The sequence below is a fragment of the Armigeres subalbatus genome, chromosome 1 (assembly GCF_024139115.2).
Source record: "Armigeres subalbatus isolate Guangzhou_Male chromosome 1, GZ_Asu_2, whole genome shotgun sequence".
Taxonomy (NCBI): domain Eukaryota; kingdom Metazoa; phylum Arthropoda; class Insecta; order Diptera; family Culicidae; genus Armigeres; species Armigeres subalbatus.
In genome coordinates this window covers 166750119-166776519 of record NC_085139.1, presented here as the reverse complement: position 1 = coordinate 166776519, position 26401 = coordinate 166750119, and the positions used below count along the sequence as shown (strand labels likewise).

Genomic DNA, 26401 nt, shown 5'->3' with positions numbered 1-26401 from the left:
AATTTCAACAACATCATTATTTGAAGTAAAAATATCGAACTCTTATATTTACAGTATATTTCCATAGGTGTTTCTGTTTTGATTTGACAGTTTAAAAGTTATTTTGAAAGTTTGAACTTTTAATTTTAGGGTCTCAGCAAAGGTGTGAGAAACTTTTTAATCAACAGTTGGCGTACTCTTATTTTGATTTTTCGCAACTCTCTACGAAAAAGAACCAACGAAACTTTTTATTTTAACCAATGGTTTTTTTAATTGCATCAATGATATTTCTTTCTGTGTATGTTTCTTCGTTTTTCCCTGTGACTTCAGGAGTTCCCCAAGGCAGCCATCTTGGTCGTTTAATTTTTATAGTTTACTTGAACGACATTAACTTGCTACTCAAGTGCTTTAAACTATCATTTGCCGACGACTTCAAATTATTTTGGATCGTAAACTGTGTACAAGATACACTATTTTTGCAATCGCAGTTGGATCTCTTCACTGACTGGTGTCAGCTGAATTGTATGGTTCTCAATGCAGATAAATGCTCCTTCATTTCGTTTTCTCGTAAACATTCAGCAATTGCCTTTGACTATACTATTGGATCAACCACACTACGTAGAGAGACTGTTGTCAAGGATCTAGGTGTATTATTAGACACTAAGCTGACGTTTAATGAACATGTTGCTTTCATAGTCTCTAAGGCCTCCCGTACTCTGGGTTTCATTTTTCGAATAGCAAGGAATTTTAATGATGTCCACTGTTTAAAGGCTCTATATTGTTTTTTAGTAAGATCCACTTTAGAATATTCATCTGTAGTTTGGGCACCTTACTATCAGAATAATATTTCCCGTATTGAATCAGTTCAGCGTAAATTCGTACGGTTCGCTCTACGTCACCTCCCGTGGAGAAACCCTGACATTTTGCCTAGTTATGAGGACCGCTGTAGGTTAATTGAGCTAGATTTACTAAGCGTCCGCCGTGATACTGCCCGTGCGTTATTTGTAGTAGACCTTTTGCTTCTGAACATTGACTCGCCTCCTCTTTTGTCCCAGCTGAATTTCAACGTCAGCCAACAAAACCTTCGTTCTAGACAATTCTTTTTCCTCCGCGGTGCCCGAACGAATTACGGGCACAACGAACCATTTCTGAGCATGTGCAGAATTTTCAATCGCTGCTCAAATGAATTCGATTTTTACTTGAGTCGTAACACTCTTCGGAAAAGGTTTTCCCTCACCCTGTCGCACTTTTAGAAAGGTTAGTTTAAATTGTTGATACTAGATCTAGACTAAGTTAATCATTGTAAATAGTTGTAAGAAATTAAGTATTGTGTATCATTTGGAGTAAAATTGTATTCTGTTGGTACGAATAGACGAAGAGGTTTTGCGCCCATTTGAGAGAGAACAAAAAGAGTTCAACTCAAACGGGCTTTTCCCTTTTCCTAAAAAATAAACAAAATAAACAAAAATAGGGTGAGCATCCAAGTTAGTCTCACATGGTGCATAAAGGGTAAGCACCCAAGTTAGACTCACATGGTATGTCAGTGGTGAGCATCCAAGTAAGACTCATTTGGTGCGTCAGAAAGAATGTCAGGGTGTGTTAGAGAGAGAGCACCCAAGTAAGATTCATACAGGATGAGTACTTGTATGAGCGTGAATGAGCGAGTACATTAAGTACTCCCTATCCCCCAGAAGTAATGCTGGGAACCAGGGTATTAGTAGAGAGTTTAACTCAAGTAACCTTTTGTTGCTTGGGTGGGTTTAGTGCAGGCCTGCCCAACCTTTTCAAGCCACGGGCCAATTTTTAAAATTCACAGTTGCTGGCAGGCCATAAAATATTTTGTACATAACTTTTTAAATATGTAAAAACTAAATACGATTTATATGCGTTCAAATAACCTTTTTAGTTTATTTTGTCTTCGTCATTGCATTAGATCCATTTGAAACATTAAATTAAATTATTTACAACGTTTACCGGTTGTTAAAAAAATGGAAATTTCGTTACTTTACCAGCACATTTGCATGAACTGTTTTCAACAGGATGAAATAAATGTACCAGATTTCAGCAACCCACTGTGCCAAGGTGCTTTATCTTCAAGTCATTAAGATTTTTGGCGATATCTACTAGAAAAGTCAAGTCACTCATCTATTCAAAATCATTCAGCTCGGGCAGTGGTTTCCTTTCTCTTTTAGAAATAGTGCCATTTTCTTTTCGAAAATAATAAAATCTCTCAAGCATGATACCAAGGCTTAGTCAATGAAATTTGCAATAATACAGCACTGCCGCTAACCGCAAGTCAGACTTATCTGTATACATATGGACGCCACATCCAGATAAGTCTGACTTGCGGTTAGCGGCAGAGCAAGTCTCCGTATTCTGCTTTCATTTCCGTCAACATCATTTATAATTTGTGGGGTTGAGTTCCCTAACATTGATAAAGTTAATTGTCTTAATAACGAGCGTCAATACTTGAGGAATATTGATCGGTTTCGCATATCGATTTTTTTGGTGAAATGGCAGGGAAATATCGCCGTACCTATGTGATTGCTTTCCCTTGCTTAGAATTATCACAAGGCCATTATTCTTTCCTGTCATTGCTGGTGCTCCATTAATCGTAAGGTCACTTAAGTTTTTGAAAGATAAAAAAAATCCTATACACAGGTCTTAACAGCTTTAAGGTTTTTCCCGTTAGTTGTTCCCTGCATTGGGAAATCATCATCAAAGCTGCCAATTTCTCTGTCACCACCTTTGTCACGTTTTCCTCGTCAGTATTTTCATCGTTTGCGAGAGAGTAGAATATGAAGCAGGCGGCTTTTTCACGTAACGTAGCTTTTATATCTTCTGAGAGAACTTTTTACTCTTCATCGTATTCCGCGCAAACTAATGCTATTGAGGGAGGTAGTTTGCTTAGGACGCGATGTGAGCAACAACCGAAATGCATTCCTTAACAAGTTTTCCGTCCTGGAAAGGTTTGATCCGTTTTGCAAAAAATTACTAACAGCAAAACTGGCCCGTACTACATTTTCTGACTTCGTTTTAGCTTGAGTAAAGAGAGTTTGTTGCTTTAGTAATCCATTGTACCAATAATTTGAATCAACAAATGAAAATTTAAATTGAAACCTTTGAAGTTCTATTAACTCTTGTTTCCTACTTGGGCGCTTTCAAATACCATATTTCATAGAATGCTTGGATTCAGGTTCTATTCCTTCAATATAGAAAACTTCCCTGTTTTGCTTAAAACAGCCTTCCGTTTTTCAACGTGAATATCATCATCTGACCAATCTTTATGGAAAACGCGATGTTCCACATCAACCTTTTGTATCTTGGGGTCACTTAATGCAATCATTTCAAATTTACATAATATTATTTTCATAAATATTATTTTCATTTCAAATTCAAATTATTGATTTTGAAGCGCGAGCTTTGTTTTCAAAATTACATATTTAATAACGAATAATTTAAAAAAAAACTTCTCGAGTCAGGTAGAGAAGCTGGTGGGCCGATTATGGGGTTATTTTTCTTACACGCCGCGGGCCACAAAAAATGGAGCCGAGGGCCGCATCCGGCCCGCGGGCCGTACGTTGGGCAGCCCTGGTTTAGTGGGTCCGTCGGGCTGGCCTTCTGCCTCCCGCGCCAACCCCACTCCCTGAGTGATAATTTCAGGTGTCAGTATGCAGATTTGCCTTCATCCCTCTATATATATTAAAAAAACCACATTGTTGATCAATTAAGTGAACTGTTACAATACGAAACAAACCACAACAGGTCAGGAATACACTCGAAATCGGTAAATAAACCTCAAATATCTTTTTTTTACCAGCATTTGCACCAATAGTTGCGGTAGTGTTCCTATAGTTGCGAGTCCCGTTAGAAAACAATGGGATTCGCAACAATAGCAACATAAAATAAAAAGTACCACAACTACTGGAACATTGTACCAATAATTGGTGGATTGATTTCAGGCAACAATGATAGACTTCCTTGCGATCGGAATACATTTCTCATAAAATAAGGTTGATGAGCTTCTGGATACACTCTCAAGGTAAGTAAATTGCAGTATAGACTAACGCAAAATGAACTCCCCCAAAAAATTATGACGTTTGAGCGGGTCGCATAATAGTGCTGTCCAAGCTCGAAGTAGCTCGAAGTTGTTCCCGTCCTGCTCGTTCTTTTTCGTCAACAAATGGACATGAGAGGGATATGAATAACTTCGAGCTACTTCGAGCAGCTCATTGGACAGCATTAATAAACGCGAAATATACTTTTCTAATGCTGATATTTTCTAATGCTGATCTCTTATAAGAAATTTCAAGTTTTCACCAACTTTTGCTAATTCATCTGTTTTTCAGAATTATTTTATTTTTATAATATTTTTTCAGTCTCAAGTCTTTTGTTGGACTATACTTTAACAGTGTGCGGGGTTATTCAGAGAGAAAATAGCATAAAAGCGGTAAAATTATGGGGTGCTCTTCTTGCCCCGGGTGGCGATCTTGCCCCGTCCTCCCCTACATACATGATAAGTGAGAGATTTTCTCATTCTCCTTTGAACTCAAACCCTGTTTACTATATAAATCAAATAGTGATCCGACGGGTAAAAAAAAGGCAAAATACGGTACCTACGATCAAAATTGATTGATCAGGCTGAAGACTATTTGCGAAGATTAGATATTTAACGAAATACCGCCAAGGACCGAGCTGAATAGAGAGGACCAGGCTCCGCAATGCTAACTCAATCTCAGGAGCACAGGATGCTCCCTCACAAAAATTTCCGCAAGGAAATCGCTTTTCGGGAAAGGAAAACGTGGGCCAGTTTATTGTTTTAGAGAAAGGTAACGGAAATCTGCATTCAGACACCTGGGTAAAGTGTAACCAAGGTATTGTGCGTATGGGTTAACTACATCTGACTAACTACAACTAACGCCCTCAATTAAGCAATATTTCAGGAGGCTACCATTGAATTATGAGCACATACAGGCGCATACAGATAATCAGATGTGCTAATCACAAACTGTTGAGCCTTCCGGAGGGGATAGCGTGAACAGAAAAAAAAACAGAAGATTTCCACTAGGAAATGGTTGCAATGAGCTGTGATAAAAGTGGTGGTTCATTATTCCCGTGGAAGTGCTTACTATTCGTACAGAGCCGTGTATTAACCTTTATGGCATTCCTTATTGGATTTATAATCCTATTTCATATTAATAACAAGATTTTAGCTCAAGAGACACAAAAAATTGAGGTTGTTGTTATGATCGAGAAGAAAATGTTGTTAAGAACGGGTGTTGCCAAAATTGGGGATACATAAAAACGGGTGGGACTGTAATAAAATAATACCGGAATATGTTCGGATGAAGGAACTAACAAAAAATTGTGCAAACTTAATTCATATTTTTTTATTATTACTTTCAATGCCAGTTTAGTTCCTCTACAAATCATCTGGTGTATTTAGAACATTTACATGTCACATCTAAATGTGTTCGCACTATTTATCTTTTTTTTTTTGAATAAATTTAAAATGTAAAATTTTCTGTGTACTAAGTCGCAGTCAACTTTCCCTTAATCAGAATTCAACCATTTTCCAAGAAAGTATACAAAAATTCTTGTCGCCTAAAGCGCACCATAATATCTCACGTTCTAATTTCGTTTCAAGCTGTCATAATGTAAAACAATAAACTCATAATCTGCGGAGAAATGATAATATAAATCTCAGCGTCCTTCTGGCCGACGTACCCTACATTCCTAGAGACTATCCTCACCCAAGGGAGGCAGATCGGGCGATCGTCGTCGACCGTCCGTTGGTTCATCAGCGTCATCCAGTCGGTCGAGGATATCGTCGTCATCGGAAATGTCATCTACGTCTTCCAATGAGGCGAAAGATTGATTCTTTTTTTCGGGAGATTCGTTCGATGCTAACTTTATGTCCGATTCTGGTGATGGCGATTGTCTATCTGCGTTGTTAGGAGTTTCCGATTTTGGCGCTTCTTCAATGGCCTCGTGCTCACTCGGCGCTATGGAATCGGATTTTCCGTGCTCTTCATCCGCAGCAGAATTTGAAGTCTTTGCTTCTTGTGCGTCTTGACTCACACCTTGTTCGGAATCTGAAATTTCTTCACCCAGGATGTTGCTGAGAGATTGCTTGAGGTTTTCCATTTCTTCTTCCTCTTTATCGGACACTTCAAATTCCGCCGCCAGGGAGTCCTTATCTTTTGTGTTATCATTTTCTTTAGATTCTGTGATGCAATCTGCTTTCTCGGTTGGCTCTGAAGGAGTGTCGTTGCTTGAGGTTGCCTCCTCATTGCTTTTTGCTGGTTCGGGGCTGGTGCTTCCTATCTCTTTCATTTCTACGTCTTCTAATGGAGGCGATTTTGTTTCTGTCATCTCCACATCTTCCGGAGAATCGACGGCCTTCATCTCAGCATCGATTGCTGGCTGTTCACTCTGGTCGATTTTCATTGCCTCTGGAGAATCTGCATTCTCGATTTCCATCGCAGATGTCGTGGGTGCTAACGGTGATGGTGTATCTTTTTCGGTGGTAAGTGATTCTTCCTTCTGGACGTCATTTGGTTGATCTTTAGTTTCACCGTTTTCTTCAGGCACACCTTTCTGAAAATATTCGCAATAAATTATCCATCATAAACAGAGAAATATTTGTGCTTATTCTGATTTTTGAATGACTCGATAATTGTTCATTTGGACGTCTTACGTGAGACGACCGTGTAATTTTAATGGGAGGTATCGGCAATTCTTGCTTCATACGAAACGCCTCATTTCACGCGAGACGCAGAATAAACACAATTAATTTATTTAATAGAGAAATCACTTGGTATTGAATGATATTATTTAAATCTGTATGTATAAAACTTATAATTCACAATCGTTTATATTCATTTCAAAATTACCCATCAAGTACAATTTACTACAAGCAAATAGGATGATTAAACCATTTTCTGTCCACGACGCAGCATTAAATTTAGCTCTTTTTGATCTTCATGAAGTTGCTTTAACAAAGCAATATTTGGCACATTTTTATGGTTTCATTCGATTGTTTAAAATTAAATAATTGATTTAATGTCAGTTTAGTAAAACTATTCAAAACGATCAAAATTAACTATTATTTTCTGTTTTTCATTAATTTCGTCTATGTTATTTGACTTTTATTCTCATATATGATTCCTTATACTTGGCAGAGACAAATATTATTAACGTGCCAAAAATTACACGCGGTGCTCTAGAAAGGAAACGACGCAACGCACGTTTTGCTTCCTATATACTCGATTTCTAAGGGGAGATAACATTGCGGCGTTTCTTGAAGTGCGGTTATTCCTTTGGAGTATGGAACGCCGTGTGGAATTTTGTGCAAATGCGTTGACAGCACCCTACAATATTTTCTTCATCATTCTCGATTTCTTGTATCTTCATTTTATTTTATCAGTTTACAATACATTTATTGTAACGCCCAGATTAATCAACCACCAATTTATTTGTTTATTTATGGTGCACATTAATAGATTGTTCGTAATCTACTAAGGGTGCATGAGCCAAACAGATGGAAGGTGCCGTGGTACGACCACTCACGAAGCAGAGGTCCAGAGAGCGATTATTCTATTGACTTGAGATAGCGTTGCGATACTGTAGTTATCCAAAATCACAAACTCATCACAAGGCGCGGCCATATCTGAAGCACAAGATTACAGATCGGCAGTGGGTGTCAATGAGATCCAAGTTGCGAGTCCGATCCGGAGGGATGTGCACACCACAGAGGAATAGTTGCCTGTTACCAAGCTGAATAACAACCCATACTTGCTTAGCGGTGTTCCAACAATCGTCCTCAACCATTTTTGCTTTCAAGCTGGAGTTAACTGCAACAAGTACGCCACCTCCGGTACGTAGCTCGAAATAATTTGAGAATCAAGCCACGTTTCAGTAAACACTATGACGTCATAGTTCTGATCCAGAACAGCTAGTCGATATTCGCCCAGAAGGCCGTTAATTCCTCCAACGTTCTGGTAGTAGATGGAAATGTTGGAATGAATTTGGCGAGGAACGGATGAAGCACTGCAAATCGGAACACTATCAGGCAGAGAAGAATTCATTGGCTGAGAGTACTTGCCGACATAAGGAGATCGGAAGACCCCATTTCCTGGCCCAAGCACAGGACCGGGATGTCTGCTGGTCGCTGGCAGGAATGGCACGACTGAGTTGGGAGGATTAGGGGCTTCCTCAGAGTTTGCGGTATGAATACGTCCTGTGAGCGTATTGGATGTAGAGGTAAGGTGTGCGATATCATATATCGGTTGAGCTGCCGGATAACCAGGTTCTTCGCCGTATTCAAGTTGTTGGACGACCATCTCCTCGCTCCGGACAGCAGAATCGGAACGACTTCCGTTCATCACAGTCACAGATGGCAAGAGGCTTGACTGAGTCGTAGAAGTTGAGGGCTCCTTTGAGACTCTCTACGGCGCGTTCCGGATTCCCAGAGGTAGGCCATATACTGCCCATGATTTCATAGTTGACGAATCAACCATTTGAAATTTCAGCGAATTTGACTTATTACTCGTATACGCAAGTAATTCAACCGCTGCAACACCTGCAATACGTTGAATGTTTGAAGCCTCGTTTGAGTGTTTACGGGTTGAGATGTTTTAAACTTGCAATGTTTGTCCTTAAATGATTTGAAATACATGTGGAAGTTCAATGGTTGTTACGTCAACTATGAAATCGTGGGCAGTATAGGGGAATAAGCACGTAGATTTGTCGAGCGCAGGATACTGAAAAGTGGATCGGCATCAGACGTCGGAGAAACGAAAACTTCATTGTACTTGCCTGTCGTCGCATGCTGGAAGGCACCAGGACGACAGAGGTGAGAGAAGGCAGAACTAAGCTAGAGGAGTCGGGGGCTCCACAATGTGCCCCGGTTGCGAAGATAACGAAGGATTGACAGTAGCCTCACATGTAAAAATGTTCTGGTCGGAGCTGCTCTGCCGTGAATCGCATATTTGTCCCATCTTTGCTGGGCTTCCTATTCATATGGGACAAATTTGCGATTCACGGCAGTAAACCATATCTTGATCATTTGAACACGTTTTTCAACAATGTATTTCGATGAAGAAGTTTGGTGAAAAATTTCACGATTAAGAGAAGCGTCCCCGTACACTAGTGCATCATGTGTTGAACCAACCGGTCCAAATAACAACAACAACAAAAGTTGATATGGCAACACTGTTTTTCTCCATCTTATGTATTGATCTGAGATGAGATAAGACATCTAGTAGTCCTTTTTTCTATACACTTTGCTGTCAGAAAAGACCAATTTTAATTCGTCGATTTAATAACAACGTCGCGTTATTTCCCAGATGGGTCAAGAAGCGTGGTGAAAATTGTGTGAGGGCATTCAGCTTTGAGTTGTCTTATCTCCTCTCAGGTATTGATAAGCAAATAAATGCACAATCTTGTATGTAGCGTACTATACCACACGGTTGAGTCCACACACCCACAGTAAAGCACAAGTGCTGTACGGGAAGTGCCCCTACTTCGGTAGGGTAGCGCGTGGTCTGCTTCTACAGGGATATCAGTTTTAATTATTGTCGATCCTTCCTTTTGACACTCGAAACATTTGTTCTTCAGGTCATCATAAAAAAAATCTCTTTATGATTTGCAATTTCCAGCGACGGCGGTATTTCCCTTTCAACGTCTATAAAGACACCTCGTACACCAGTGTACAAGTGATCGAGGCCCAAACCCTCTGGAAACTTTTCTCGAACTGACTACTCCACTGTGCCGTATTATCCAAGTACCGAAGATAGATCCTCATCTGGTAGTTCTGGTGGAAGATCAAACATCTTAATATACCGAATGTTACTTCCCGCAACAATCATTCGAACTTCCGCAGTCTTTCCGCTCGAGTAATGAAACTTTAGTGGCTCGCGATTCCTTCGTAACGCGTCCTGCACGACATCCGGCGAGGTGAATTTAGTTCATAAGTTTTACATTAGTGTCCAACTTTTTGACCAAACCCGCTATCTCAGCCCATTTTAGAATTGTACTGTATTCACATTCACAAACATCATGCAAACAACGACCGAATTGATCCAGACGTAGCAAACAAAAGGCAAAAATCTTGTTTTTGGTACCTGCCGTAACTATTATCATGAGTAGACATCTTTCTGTTCGTCCTACTGCAACGACGGCAAAATGCAAACAGATTTTGAACTATCTTATAAAATCAAAATTGATTTTTTCTGTTAGTAAGTCCCCGTGTATCAAAGATTCTTCAAACTGTCCGAAATTTTGTTTCAGTGCTATGAATTTTGTCATTTTAGTGAATTTTGTGTTTAAAATGTGTGATGTGTTTAATTTGATACTTACTATTTCTGGTGATACTTCTCTGTCATACTATGCTCCTTGTGAATGGCTCTGTTTCGAAGTGATTCTATTGTTCCACCGCTCCACCTTCACATTATTCTGAAATTGTTAAGTTCTTCGTTCATACCCATGCTCCATTCGCGAAGTCGAAGCCAAATGCTTCACTCACACAAAACAATGACAGTTCTTTATGGGTTTTTACAGTAGAGCAACAGAGAGGAGGAGATGGCGGCCATGTTTCACTCAAACTCTGACAGATAGCAATGGGGTTTCCCATAGGAGGGAAGAGCAGAATTTGCTTCGACTTCGCGAATCCATAAGGTTAAGTTAGCATCAGGAGAACGTTAAAAAAGAGTAGAGAAGAGAAGAAAATGGTTAGCGAAGAGTTTATTTTAGATATAGGTTTTTAGTTTTGTCTTACCAATTGAAATCTGTTTTTCTACGATACGATAAACACTTTGTTCATCATTTTAGTTGGCTTGGTCCTCACCTTATTTTTCTTAAATCGAATGGGTTAATTGTTTGTGTAATTATTTTATGCTTTTTTTATTTGTAAATTGTGCTAGAAACCTTCCAACATGGAAGATATATCACTATCAAATTCTTCGAAGTCTGTTAGTATGATTTCATTTGAATTGTCAGTGTTCTCACTGCTACTATCTTCATCGTCATATTCTTGTAAGTTGGCACAGAGTTTGTTAGGTTCTAAATCCATTTTTCTTTTATCTGTGGCCCATTCTTACCACACTTCCATCGAAATTCCACTTCTTCCAATGTCTTGGCGGAAGGTGGTTCTTCACGTAAATGCTGGTCTTCCTAACTTTTTTTTTGCTATTTTGTATTTCAGTGCTGTCCTAAATATGCCATTGTTTCCACTTTGTAAAACATCCCCATAGTATTTTAGTCTCGATATTCGTATTTTATTTATTGTTCGTGCATCGAGTAATTTGGAAGGTACACATTCTTGTTGCTGCACTGCTTGGATGCTCGGGGCAGCAGGGACAGCATGGACCATGTCCAAGGGCTTGACGACCCCTCCCCAGCTGTCTGCGAGTCAGGGAGAACTGCCTAGGGCGTGGTGGGATCTAGCAGTGGGCTCTGCTAAAATCCCTCCCAAAAAACCACAAGTGCCCGTAAGCGGACTCTATCAAAGCGACTGTGTGCCGCTTCAAAAGCACAAGCCCAGGGAGTGCCAATTGGCATGTGGAGTGTCCCTACTTCGGTAGGGTAGTGCGTGAGCTGCCTCGGCAGGGAGTGAGTGATCTGTTTGTGCTGAGGCAGGAGTGTCATAGCGCGTCACCGCTATTGTCACCTCGAAGCGCAGCAGAAGTCTGAGTATGGACTGCACATGCTAAGGTAAGAGTGTCGTAGCGTAGTATCGTTGATTGGTCCCTACATACCGCTATCGACACCTCGAGGCATGGCAGTGGAGTGTTAGAGTGAGTTGGGGAGTGTCCCTACTTCGGTAGGGTAGCGCGTGAGCTGCTTCGGCAGGGAGTGAGTGATCTGGTTGTGCTGAGGCAGGAGTGTCATAGCGTGTCGCCGCTATTGTCACCTCGAAGCGCAGCAGAAGTCTGAGTATGGACTGCACATGCTGAGGTAGGAGTCGAGGTATCCCATCGACACCTCGAGGCATTGCAGTGGAGTGTTAGAGTTAGCACCCGAAAAAGGGTCACATGGAGCGAATGGTCTTTGGAGAAGCTGCTTCGGCGGCAGGGTAGCAGTGGGTTGTACCCACACACCTACAATTGTGCACATGTGGTGCATGGGGAGTGTCCCTGCTTCGGCAGGGTAGCGTGTGGTCTGCTTCGGCAGTGGTGTGACTGATCTGCTCGTGCTGAGGCAGGAGTGTCGTAGCGTAGCTGCCAAGTCGTCTTCTCTTCTAGCGTGTTCGCGTTTCAGCGGTGTCTCGATCGAGCTTTACATCGCCTCGCTGCTCAACCACCGACTCGACGCACCATATTGATCACTAATGGTAGACCCTACCTCCCTGTCAGTCAACGGCACGCAAACTGCCCAGGAACTGGACTACTCCTAACTCCTCCTCAACACATTCGGCCAGTGGTAGACCCTGATTCCCTGCCAGGTAACAAATACTGGTATATGTCTGGCCGAAACCAGTGGCCCATTGCGTTAAAGTATAGCCCAGAGGATGCCGAAATCCATATGCAAAAAATCGTTTATTCTGCCAGCAATGCCGTACTACGTAGACCAATAATTTAACTGAGTGTTATTTTAAAATAATTGATCTTATAGGGCTTTAAAACTAATGGAAAGAAAAAGATCCGACTAGAAGGAAAATGGGTTTTGCTCTTCGATAACCATATGTTGTCCGGTAGTGCTGGCAGAAACATTGATTTCTTGCATATGGTTTGAACAATCAATTTTCGAAACGTAATAACATTTTTTGTAGACCTTCCAGCTACGTACCTTTTTCTGCAAAGTCTTTCGGCATCTTCCAGACTATATGCTAACGCATTGAGTCACGTGATTGATGATAAATTGAAGCCACTAAGAGTAAAAATCTTAAAAAAGTCCGTTTTTCCATACTAATCTCCATGTAAATTTAAAACGCGATGCGGCATGTGAGGTTGCAACCAATCCAGCCCATATTTTGCACAGTTGCTTGGGGTTCCAAAACGATTCAGAAAAAACCTTGATCTCACTTGATCGGACGAAGTTTGCGTTTTTCCATACAACTGCGCCCCACTCTAGTATCCACTTTCCCTTCGATGGGAGGTTTCTTCATGTGAAAGTTCAGAAAAAAAAACAATAATGAATTAAAATTAAATGAAACATTCTTTCTAATTTTTCATTTATTCTTAAGCAAAGTGAAAGCGACTTCTTCTCTTGAATTTTGCGCACCATTTGAAGAAGCTTTTCTACATAGCCATATGTTTATGTTTTGTTCAATTGCATCACAAATTTGAAAGATATCATAGATTCGATATACCTTTATAACGAGTTGCTTTCAAAGTTTATAATAACTGCAGCGGTGCTGTTAAACGTATTCCTTATGAAAAATAATTTAAGTGTTTCATGGAGTCATAGGAAAAATCTATAGATCTGTAGATCTTATAAGTAGCAGCTAATTGTGTAGTGGGGTTCGTTGGACTTCCAGTGCAGCTTTATTTTCTTCGCACTTCGACGCCCCTTTTGTTGCCCTCGTCCTTTCTTGGGAATTATTCTACTGCGAAACCTAACGATAATAGAATTATGTTCAAATGTTTAGTAAAAAATGTTAAGACGCTCACCAATCTTGTTGCGAAAAAAAAATCTCGAAAAGTTTCCGAAGTTAATTCGAAATGTTGACAAATAAGGCTGACATTTTAGTGAATATCTTCGTTTCCTGATGTTCCAGCAAGCGAAAATAAATGCGCTGAACTTGCAGTAAAATATAATTTGCTGGAAACAATTCAGCAATTCATATTCCTGAAAGGAGAAATATAAATTTGGTGTGTTGGTTCCAATCCCATTGCAGCTGTACAATTAAAAAAAAGTTCTACTATAAATCTCGTGAAAAACGGATGAGCTTGAGCTTGAGCTTGATTGACTGCCCGTAGTTGCTACTCCATTATGACCAGATCAGCTGTTCTTGCACAGAGAACCAACAGATGTTTGCTTGGGACTAGCATTCATCTTCAATGTACAACTACTGGTGATCTCATTTGTTAGGTCACACTGGCGCCTGCCACGTCAGAATGCAAGTAAATGTAGGGAAAGGGAAGGAAATGATGATGCAATCACTCGCCCATTGCAAGCCGAATATACCTCTGCACTTGCCACGAGCTCATGCGGAATTTGGTGGAATTTTTGGGTTAGGTTCGAGAGGCAGAGGTTCGTCTTGGTTAACGAGCTGCCAATGTGACAGATAGGAGAAAGCAACTGATAGAATTTCTTATTGGATGTAGGAAACGAGCTTTTTCGTTCATTTCCAATTCTAGCAACTACTACCACTGAGGATACTGGTCGTAAGATTTTCATACGACAAAACTTATGAGAATGTTTCATAAGAATTGAACTATGAAAATCTTAAGATCGTATTTCGGTCAAATCTATCTTTTTATTGGATATCCAACTAGATGATTCCTCGAAGCGTCGGTGGACGTGTGGTGTGATCACACGCCTCCTAATCACGACGTCCATGGTTCGGAACCAGGTTACACTTCTTTAAACGAACTTGATTTTTTTCATTAGATTGTCGTATGAAATGCATTCCATTAGTAAATCGTATGAAAGTCAATAGATTTTCCTGTGGCGAAATTTCAAATGGAATCGTATGATAGTCTTACGACCAGTATCCCCAGTGTAGGAGCATATTTTAGGACTTAGGAAATGTTTGCGTAACGTCAGGTTTTCGATGAAAACTTGTTTTCGCCATAATTTTTTTTTTTCAAAGTCCCAAAACAGTCGATTTTTTTAAAAAAATAATTCTTAAAGTTTCATGCATTTCGAAAGTTTCATGCATTTTGAAAGTTTCATGCATTTCCCCCTTCTGAGAAAAAAAAGGTTTGACAAATTTTGAGCACCTCTAAATCATGTCCGATTGAGCTCAAATTTTGCAAGGGGTCATATTTTGGGGTAATGAAGCTTGTGAGCAATGTCATTTTTAGAAATTCGAAAATGTCTTTTTTATTGGCACCCTACAGACCATTCCTATCAGATGAACTTTCCTAAACACATCATTTTTACAAATCTCGGGTACTTATTCAAAAGGACGTATGTGATTTTGTAAACAAAGATTAAAACGTTGATTACTCCAATTTGATAGCACTCCCACGCAATCCATCACTACAGACAGGTAGAGGGAGGCTTCGGCTACCTGTTCGTGGTGTTGGTTTGCGTGGGAGTGCCATCGGATTGGATAAATAGACGTATGAATCTTTGTTTACAAAATCACATACGTCCTTTTGAATAAGTACCCGAGAAATATCAAATTTGTGCGAAAACAATATTTACAATCTACCAAATTCTATATATTGGAATATCTTGAGTATTCTCAAATAATGATTTACAACCATCTAGCGGCCAAGTTCTAAACTAACCAATCCCTCATGTGAAAGAACCCCCCCTTTGGGGTCGTACACTAATTACGTAAACACGTATGGGGGGAGGGGAAGTCGGCCATTTTCTTAAGCTCCATATAAAAAAAATGATTTGTATGGGGAAAATCTTACATGAGGGGAGGGTGGGATGACAAACTCAGAAAAATTGCTTACGTAATTAGTGTACGGCTCCCTTCTGTATAACCTTTTTGAAAAGATGCAGTTGAAAATTGGTAGGATTTTCAGATATAAGTAAATAATCATAAAGAAAACACTGTTGGCTCCTCTCTTACCAAAACCTATCCTTGCGAGATACCCGCCCATCTATTGTTAATATTATGTAACGTTCTGAAAGATGATTAAATTATGTTTCGAATTGACCAAACAATAAAAAAGTTATAACAATTTCAATTTGGGGTCTATATGACTCTAGATCTCAGACAACGTAAGTATTTTGATACAAGTGCACTGTTATTTTCAAGATTTTTCAAGCAGATTTGCACCTAGGGTACCAAAAAATCGAACGCCATCAAATAAAAAAAAATCAGTAAATCAGTTTGTCCCCCATCGAATGCAACTCGTTGCGAGAAAATCGGTTAAAAATTACTATATGAAAAACTGGCTAATGTTTTTCGGTTTTCGTGGGCACACACACAAACATCCACACACACACACACATATATACACACACGGACAGACAGACATTTGTTCAGCTCGAAGAGCTGAGTCGATTGGTATATAACATCATGGGTCTCCGAGACTTCTATAAAAAGTTCGATTTTGGAGTGAAATGATAGCCTTTCGGTACAACTTTGTTGTACGAGAAAGGCAAAAAAGCTATTCTATTCGGTTTATATTCTTTGCAGGGTATGATGCGTTTATCCACTATCATTCTCTCTCCATGACTATTGATTTAACCACCTAAGGACGTGAGGGTTGTTGACCAATGACTTTATAAGCCCATCATCAAGTTCACGAAATGTTTTTGAAACATTACTTACAGAATCTTGTTTGGAGATCATGCCGATGCTGTGGAGTGCCACAAACATAGTATTCAACAGGTAGCAGAAGCTTTCACCTATGTATTGATGGTGTTGGCTTGCGTGGGAGTACTGTCAGGAAATTGTCAAATCGTCGTTTGAATCTTTGTTTACAAATGCATCGGTACTGTAGCTCAAACATATTTTTGCTTCTTCTTATGAGTTCCGAATTCGTTTTTGTACAGAGATATAATTTCATTGCGTTTGGCATTTCTGAATCTCACCTTTACACAGAGCTCTCATCAATCAGAGTGTTAAGCAGATCCACGAAATGGATCAATCAAGGTAACTCATTTTGCACTCACCGCATCAAAACAACGGCGGCACTGTATACGCATATTTCTATTCGTGTTGTTTTGACAGAACATGTCTACGGTGGCTCGATCTGTTCGTTTCATAGCGGCAGTTTTTGCTTATTGATTGATCCATTCGTATCCGCTTCTTTCCTAATTAATCAGCGCTTGGAGCTCTGGAGATTCATGTCGTCGGCTTAAGGTGATTATACAATCAAATTCACCACACGGTTTTCTACTCCTATTATCAAAGTTCAAATCTAGCGTAATAATGTTCGTACAATGCTGAAATTAAAGTCGATTGTTTAGCATGAGTAAGCAGACGATCTACGGATGTTTCATCCCCATGGGCGTTGTGGTTCTCTCAATTCGTACTCTTGAAAAATCACTAGAAAAAGCACGTGGTTTCCAAGTTGTCCGATTTGTGGCTTTGTTGTATAACCACCTTAAAAATCAGCCTAAGATTGAGTTACGTTTTTATAATTTACTATTGATCTCCATCCAAAAGAGGCAAAAGGTGGGTAAAGCAAATTATAGTAGTTCCATACTCTTCGAACCATCACTCATAAGTATTAACAAGAATAGTAAGAACTAGAGCAGAGTGTGGTAGATCTTTCTCCGTAATGCACCACGAAAAGATGTCTACCCAGCATTATAGGCTCCGTTAACTGGCTAATTGTTTCACCTCCCAAGCCATTCATCCCCTCGGCACGGGTCGCCTGACACCTTAGGATTCGGGATTAGGGACGTCATGTTGACAGCTTCAGAGTTGTAATGAGCCTGGCGATATGACGCACTACTTCAGAGTATCGATATCCCAGCGAAACGGGACTGTATCATAAGCACATCAATATATATTTTCTAACACTGACTCTCGCGGTTGATGATGAAGTATTTGAACGAACTTATTAAATTTTAGTTCGATGAAAACATACTGAAACGCTACTGACGAGGAAACTACAAAAAAAAAGATCAAAAAACACAAAAACACAAAACCACTCAAGCAATCTAAAATATTAAAGGGGACTTTTTATAACAAAAAAAAGATATTTGGATCGGGTCTAAACAGTGGCCATTTGAGCAACGTGGCTATGGAACCTGTTATAGCCTAGAGATTGATATAAAATAACGAGGCTGGATTAATAACAAAGAAACGCAGTGTCAAAATTTAGAACAGCGCGTTTGCTGTGAAATCGGTTGTTCCAATCGAGCACAAGGTTCTTAAAGGTAGGAGTATTGCGTCGTGATAGATATTAGCAAGTGAACTGTGATCGATAAGTTGGCCAAGCGAAGGTAAATTACCACCGGCCATTAGAGTGTAGTTAGATGGCCTTTGAAGCCAATCCATGGTCCGTAACAATCGCCTATCGCGAGTGTGCCCTAAGTCGGCAATAATAGCCAATCGTATATTTGGCCAAAAAGTGTATGTCAAGTCGCCAAAGGACACAAAGAAGACCGGCAGAAAACTACGTCTGTTGTTCCGATCACCAATATCCCATTCGACCTCTTTTGAAGACACTTTATTAGTAAGTGTTCACTAACATTGTACCGGTCCCTGGGCCCGAAAAGTGAAACGTTAGGCCTATCGCTACATTGGCCGTCATCTGGACCACGTTGCTGTGACATTCCCTGCTAATTCAGTTTTGAAGAAAACCTAATCAGGACCTGCCCCACCCGAGTGCACCGTACCACCAAACTCGACCAACGAGCATCGCATCGGCCGCAACGAACGTTAAGGTTAAGAAACACGGAATAAAATGAGTAAGTACATACCCTTAGCATTACATCCCCACACTGGGACAGAGCCGCCTCGCAGCTTAGTGTTCATTAAGCACTTCCACAGTTATTAACTGCGAGGTTTCTAAGCCAAGTTACCATTTTTGCATTCGTATATCATGAGGCTAACATGATGATACTTTTATGCCCAGGGAAGTCGAGACAATTTCCAATCCGAAAATTGCCTAGACCGGCACCGGGAATCGAACCCAGCCACCCTCAGCATGGTCTTGCTTTGTAGCTGCGCGTTTTACCGCACGGCTAAGGAGGGCCCCTAAAAATGAGCAAGTAACTAAATGCTATTCACTTGACCTTAAAAAAATTCTAAAATAAAGTATTAGATTGCATGGTTCCCCAAAAATTCTAGTAGTCAAGTTATTTTGTATTCAAATTCTTACTTTCATAATCGTGTCTAGTTCGCCGAAAACCAAGGTAAGTGGTTAGTAAGTCCATCTAATTGATTGGATTTTATTCAGAGATCGCCCAACAGAAACGACCCTCCACAGTGCGTGTTGCGAGTCCTTGTCTGCTATTCAAAACTCCTATAGAGCAGTGGTGCACGGTGCCCCCAGACGCGAATATTATCGAACTTTCATGAACCTCCGTGGTTTTCTCACGAAAAGAAAGCTTAGAGCACCAGGAAAAGGATGCGGGGTGTTTTAAAATCTTTCATCGGTGAAATTTTGAATACGCCCTATTTTAAAATTGTATGGTTTTCCCATATGCATGTTAATTGCAATATAGAAATATATAATGTTTTCCTATTCAATAGTAGTAATTGAATCAAGTATTCTTAAATGCCAGTAGTCATACGAAATCTTCCAAATGAATCAATGCTTTTGGACATTCGGGTAATGTGTCCAGCCCACGTAGATATGCTATACATTAAGATTGATCGAGCTATAAATCTGATGGAACAACATTCGTTTTCGCTCTTAACTGCACAGTTTACTCTCCAGATTCGTCAATCCAATGTTTTCATGGTAATAAACCCATAATGTCAAGACATGTTATAATATACACACTCAGTTTTTATTTCTGCAGCTCGGCAAAAATCCGCACAGCCGTGCGCCAGCAAAATAAATAACTGATGTTCCGGCAAAAATAGCGTTTGTTAGCTGATTTTCGGCAAATTATTTGCTGATTATCAGCAATTTTGACAGAAAACTCGGCAAAAAACATGTTTGCTGGGGCACGGCTGTGCGATTCTCGGTAAAAGTTCAACATTTTGCTGAGATCCCGGTAAAAAAAATAAGTGTGTAGTGTAAGTGATATGTTCCCAATAGTCATGAATATCGATCACGAAAAGCCCGTAACTTAGTTTGCTTTTTCTGTTTGGAAAGACCAAGAATCCTAATGAAAAGAAGTGTGCAAATGCATTATTATAATAAATTCTTCTTCCTATTATTTGATTTTGCACAAGTTTTAGCAAGATAGGTCACGGAAACCGTGAATTCCGTGAAATTTTATGTATGCCGCGAAATTAATAATGTCCGCAAAATGCTGAGACATTCAGTAAATTTTAATCGTAAAAAATCGTAAATTCCTTCAGAATTCACGGAAAACTAAGATCGATGGCACCCAATTTCACAGTCATGCTAAGAAACGTAAGTGGGAGGAAGATGAAGAGGCATATCAGACAAAAAAACATGGAAACATCATCGGTGCTTCTCAGCGATAGACTGTGTCACATGATGCGCGAAACGTGCCATATTCTGAACTGGTCGAAGCCTTCAGTTTCTCAAACATTCCTCTTCAAAAGGTAGATCACTTAAACCGCTAGAGTATTCGCAGAAAAATGTGAAAACCTTGCATAACTTCTTAATTCAACTAGCTTGCGAATGGATATTCACCAAAATGTGTTCGATTAACTTCCATAAGAGCTTAAAGCTTGAGTTCTCGGGTTCTTATTGAAAAGGACGTATGTGATTTTGTAAACAAAGATTCAAACGTCGATTTGTCTAATATGATGGGACTCCCACGCAAACCAACACTGCCAACAGGTAGCCAAAGGCTTTCCCTACATGTGTGGGGTGATGGTTTGCGTGGGAGTGTTAGTTGCAGTTCTGCTGCTTCAATAGCAAATAATATTCAAAATCGCTTCGTTGTTTCTACTGAATTGACCTGTGAAGATTTGAGACAAAAGTTTGCCAGTATTGATCGTCTTGTAGCATAGTTTAAGTCTATTTTCCTTCATTCGACCTCGAGCAAATAACGCTTCATAGCCGATTTTTTTCAGGGTTGTGAAAGAAAATGTACTTTTGCCCCCTAAACCTGCCGTAACAAGTTGGATTTTTTTAAATAAACTGTTGCATTTCATTAAGAACTAGAATCTACATGAATTTTCATTTTTTTTATTTCAAAAAATAAATCACCGCAAAATTTCAGATTTCTTGAATTGGCTGACCGCGTAACTTTGAAAATTTTGCCGCGAATTTCCACTACCCTTAGTAATAATGCAGTAGTGGATTGGCATTTGCACACATCTTTTATAAGGATTCTTCGCCTTTCCAAAACACAGAGCGCAAACTTAGTTGTGGCGCTTTTCGAGGTCGATTTTCATGACTATTGACAATATATTACTTATTCAATATGATAGCATGTCTTAACATTATGGGTTTATTACCATGTGGATTGTCGAATCTGGAGAGTAAAGAAAGTAAAAACATACGCGTTCAGCACGGTTGTTTCATCATATTTATAGCTCGACTAATCTTAATGTATGACAGCCCTACATGGGCTGGACACATTACTCGAATGTCTAAAAGCGAATGTCTTCTCCTACTTTGTATTTTCCTCTTTATTTCTCATGTTCTAGCAATCGCTAGAACTGGAAATGGACTTTCATACCGTTTCCATTTTTATTCCTATCAGGGTAGAAATATTTCACAGTCAATGCAATGAAAAACATGGATCTCAGTATAATCTGCAGTCGCCTTCTTCGCCGCCGTGGTGAGTGCGACTGGGTGCAGCCGAAAAATCATTTCCAACACCGACCTTTCAATTTCGCATTCAGCCACTCACAAGTCACTCTGACATGCTGCTCAGTTCGCTCCTTACCATATGACGGTGAGTGGCCCATTTAAACGCGTGGTGAATTTTTTCAATTTGCTGGGTGAATGTGTACATTTTGCTGTGGTAGATTTCATCTTCGCGGTGCAGTGGGTGATGTGAGTTCTGTTGTTTACTTTTCTGCCTCTCCGGGAATGTGAGGTTGATTTCAAAGCAGGAAGAAAATAAAAACATGATATAAAAAAACATCACCTTCATCCAGTGCTGCCGAAAATTTACAACCCTGATTCCTATACCTTCAACTTGAGTATTCTAACAGTAATCTGCTAGAATTGGAAATGAACTATAGAGCTCGTTTCCTACATCCAATTAGAAATTCCATCAGTTACCTTCTCCTATCTATCACATTGGCAGCTCGTTAACCAAAACGGACCTCTGCCTCTCCAACCTAACCCAGAAATTCCAACAAATTCCGCATGAACTCGTGGCAAGTGCAGAGGTATATTCGGCTTGCAGTGGGCGAGTGATTGCATCATCATTTCCTCCCCTTCCCTACATTGACTTGCATTCTGACGTGGCAGGCGCCAGTATGACCTAACAAATGAGATCACCAGTACTTGTACATTGAAGATGTGTGCTAGTCCCAAGCAAACATCTGTTGATTCCCTGTGCAAGAACAGCTGATCTGGTCATAATGGAGTAGCAACTACGAGCAGTCAATCAAGCTCAAGCTCAAGCTCAAGCTAAAAGCTTTCTTTTCGTTAGGAAACTACGGAGGTTCATGAAAGTTCGATAATATTCGCCTCTGGGGGCACCGTGTGGTGCTCTTCAGCTTCAGACCTAGGAGTTGCTAAGACTTAAGGTTCCCAACCCACAAACGTTGAGAAAAAATACTATCAATGCTAGTGGGCGGGGCTCTCCTGGGAAGCAGTGTTACGATGGATGTGCATACCTTAGAAGTGGTCGAGGAATTCGTTTACCCTGAATCCTTGCTAACGCCTGATAATAATAAAAATTCGTGAAATACGAAGGCGCATCATCTGTGGAAGGCGTGATTCACACTCGCACCAAATATATCATGTACAGAACTCTTATAAGACCGATGGTCCTGTATGGACAGAGACTTGAACCATACACGAGGAGCACTTGCAAGCACTCGAGATATTCGCGAGACGCGTGCTTATGGCCATCTTTAGCGGTGTGCAAGAGAACGATGTGTGGCGGCGAAGTATGAACCACGAGCATAACTCTACGGCGAACCAAGGATTTATAAAGTATCTTAAACTGGAATGGTACTACACATAAAGAAAAAAAACCTTATAGGTTATGGCAAGACGGTGTTCCTGTCTTTCCCTTAAAACCCTATTCTAAAATACTAATACACTTCATTATGCCACCTACGGAATGATACCATGCCAAAAAGCTAATAATATTCTAATATTTATAAGTTAATGAAAAGAATAAGTTTGGGAATGTATGTGGCGCATGCTTTGGCAAAAAAAAGTATTAGAAATCTAAATAATAAATAACAATATTTTTTTACGTATACGATGAGCAGGGCATATTGCAAGAATGCTGGACAATTGGCTCGAGCCGTGTATTGTGGCGTCAAATTGTTAATTAAGTATTACCTATATGTTTAGAAGTAAGCCAATTAAATAAAAATTAATATTGCTGGAATAAAAACCTTTTTCTCGGAGAAAATTTGCAAACTTACAATTAATAGATTTTGTTAGCATATTATTAACGTGTTTTGTTGCCGTACAATGTTAATTTTTTTATGCAATTTTGGCAGTATTTTAGTTATTAAATTGTTAAAGCCAATAAAGAATGAGCTGTACATTGTTCCAATACCAAGTGATGTTCACATAGTTATTACAGTAAGTTGATTAAACAAACTTGATCTTACTTTTTGTGCTGCATCGGATTTCTCATCAGTGGCATCCTCAGTGACTGCTTCCTCTTTTTCACTTTTTGATTCCTTCTGATTTGACTCCGTTTCACCTTTAATGTCATCTTCCGAAACTACCTTCTGACTCTCTTCTGTCGTTTTCTCACTATTCTCTTCCTTGCCACTTTCAACCGCTTGATCAGTTTCCTCCGATTCACCACCTTCACCATTTTCAGCATTTTTCGAAGGTCCCTTTGCATGCGGTTTACCATTCTCTGGCGTGGAAGTGCCGTTCTGAGGTTTCGTTCCCCGTTTTTTGCTCTTTTTCACTTCGAAATCTTCATCGTCGTCCGACTTATCTTTTGAGCCATTCTCGTCGTCAGTGAACTCCAGTTTGTCCACGTACTTGATACTCGGCGAATCGGAGAACTTAACCGTCTTTTTCGCCGAATTTGGGCTTTCCGTCCGCTCGGTTATCAGAATGCTTTTCCGCTTACAAATGGAACTATTCATACTGCAGTTCTGAAGTTCAACCACATCCTCTTCGTCCAGTCCGATAAATTCCTCGTTTTTTGGCTTCCGCAGTTGCCGGTTTGCCGTGTCGTGAGCAATGGTTTTATTCATATAAGACGACAGGTCGATGTGCTCTATTCGAATGTTCAGTGGACGAAGATCTACACTGAAAATCTGATTCAGTTCTTTCACGGACGGAGAAGCAGGAATCGTTCGACTTGGCGAATGCGGTGGGCCAAACTTTTTACGTGGCTTTTTGTTTTTCGGTCTAGTGAACAGCGGCAACTTAATGAAGATTTTGTCATTTTGCTTTACGGCTATATAAAAGAGAAAGAATATCGAATGTTACTTTATTAACCGTTACGCGATACAAAATAACACTACCAAAAAAATCATTCAACTTCTATAAATATATGAATTGAAGTTGATTTTTTTTTAAATGTGATGCAAACTTACTTTTGCCTTTCAAACTTGGTGGAGATGTTTTTTTCGGTCCGGTGGGCGTCAATTTGGTCAACATGACCGGAAGCACAGACTCATCCTCCAGCTTAGATTTTTTCGACGGACCTTCATCTTCTCCACAGGAACTGCGAGCACGTTTGGAACTCTTCTTGTTTTTGTTATTCTTTAGGACCGAACTCCCGCCACCCCCATCGTCGCAAATTTCGCCAAGAGCATCCAAATTAATCTTCCACAGTGCGACGTTACATTCTTTCAATGTAGAATACTGTTTGCAGAAGCGTTGGGCGCTCGCATAATTTTTGGCCATCTTCTCACACTTAATGCTGGTTTCCAAAACATGCAAACACGTGACGCATGCCTTGATCGTGTCCGTCTTCCCGAAATCAATTGTTGTGCACTGCTTGATGAGGTAGTCCACAACACGGTCCACACCAGATTCGTTGACGGTGCTTTCGGATTTGCACACAAAGCAGCTGTCCACGTCGAAATCGGCAGCATTTTCGATGGTACGTTTAAATTCTTGAACCCTTGCGACGTTGAAATGGCATTCTATGCAAATTCTACAGCCATCATGAGGAAGCTGCAAATAAAAAAATAATGTAAAATTAATCACATGATATACCATTAGATAACAAACAAATTAAAACCACATCGACTAGATAGCACTCTTTGAAAAATAAAGGAAATTGTGTCTACTATTAGCAAGTTGCCATCTCATAGGTATGACTATGTTAATAGTTAGGCTTTGAACTTTTTGACAAATTAGAATCAAATGTGAAAATGAAAAAAATAAAACTCTTTTGAACGACTGATTTACAATGTTAAAACTTTACAGGTGGACACAGCTAATAGTTAATAAAAGCCAGTTCCTAAAATTTTAAACGTAATCGAGCCACTCCCTTGAGGAAGCTTTGAAACTACGGTGGATTGATACCAGAGAAGTGACGGATCAAAAATCCGCACCGGAGATCTAAGGAACAGTAATGAAATCATCAACCAAAACGGTCGAGATTGATGCTATTCTCCTCGCAGTATCAGTCTCCATCATTCCGCTACTGTAAATTCTGCTACAGCAAAGGATTGTTTATGTGTACCAAAAATTGCGCATGTCCCATATTCATATCGCGAAGTTTTTATACGGCGGACAAGGGTAGCCATGTTTGCCGCCGATAGAGGCATCCGAATTCCATCATCAAATATTTTCTCCATAAAAGCATTAATTCTCCGGGCAACGTTTGTACAGATCTGATCGACGAACCTTGATCCGCTACGAACAAAAAAAATGCAAAAATCATTGACCTGGTACAGAGCTACTTACCTCAACGTTGTAAATTTCCGTAATGGCTTTGGCGGTCGTTGGGTTGTCCACCAGAATTTGCCGTGGCTTCAGACAGAACAAGCAGGTTTTATTCCTTGTATCCATAGGACTTGTTAGGAATCGGAGCTACCAGACGAAAAAAGTTTTACCGCTGGATGAGTTCAAGCCGCAATCTTTCAAAACTGATGACCGCCTTCATGCGAGTAAAGCATCGTCCAACAATGCTTTAAATTCACTTTAGTATATTTTTCCTAGCAAACAGTAATAATTAAGTATCGAAACAAAAAGCGCCACTACATAAACACGATATTTTCACTTTTCCGCGCAATTTTCCCGTTTCGTGAGTCAAGAATGCTCATCCGAAAATGTTTTTCACCGCGAGTCCGCTTCACTTTCTTTTTGCTCTGCAAATTTTTGACGTTTTCACCGTTTTTACGGTTTTTACATGCAAAGAGCTAAAAAGGCCTTTTCTTTTTACGAAACGTCATGCAAAAAACACCAAAAAGCCTATTCATAGGGTTGCCATTACGCAAAAGAATAATTCTCGCTTAACTTTTCAAAAGGACCTAAGTAACATTTTTTTCATGAAATTAATTTGAATACCCGCATAAATAAAAACCATCTGCAGTATACTTGTTACTATTCGCCTGCATAAAGGAATACTGTTACTAATTGTATAATAATAGATTTACAATGTAACTATATTTATTCAT

At 39.9% G+C, this 26401-nt stretch overlaps 1 protein-coding gene across 1 annotated transcript; it reads right to left on the bottom strand.

The window, feature by feature from the left end:
• Window positions 1-5354: 5354 nt before the first annotated feature.
• On the bottom strand, window positions 5355-26118 carry LOC134205493 (semenogelin-1-like). Its single transcript, XM_062680772.1, has 4 exons — window positions 25689-26118; window positions 24365-24950; window positions 23414-24225; window positions 5355-6579 (listed from the first exon to the last, which is right to left on the bottom strand). The coding sequence occupies exons 1-4, from the start codon at window positions 25791-25793 to the stop codon at window positions 5716-5718; spliced, it is 2367 nt and encodes a 788-aa protein (XP_062536756.1). The 5' UTR covers window positions 25794-26118; the 3' UTR covers window positions 5355-5715.
• Window positions 26119-26401: the final 283 nt, after the last annotated feature.

Bases quoted from the DNA above. Each gene is read 5' to 3' on its own strand.
- LOC134205493 (XM_062680772.1), bottom strand. From the start codon at position 25,793: ATGGATACAAGGAATAAAACCTGCTTGTTCTGTCTGAAGCCACGGCAA. The intron at 24,951-25,688 runs GTAAGTAGCTCT...TTTTATTTGCAG, and splicing joins CGGAAATTTACAACGTTGAG to CTTCCTCATGATGGCTGTAG. The intron at 24,226-24,364 runs GTAAGTTTGCAT...TCTTTTATATAG, and splicing joins ACCAAGTTTGAAAGGCAAAA to CCGTAAAGCAAAATGACAAA.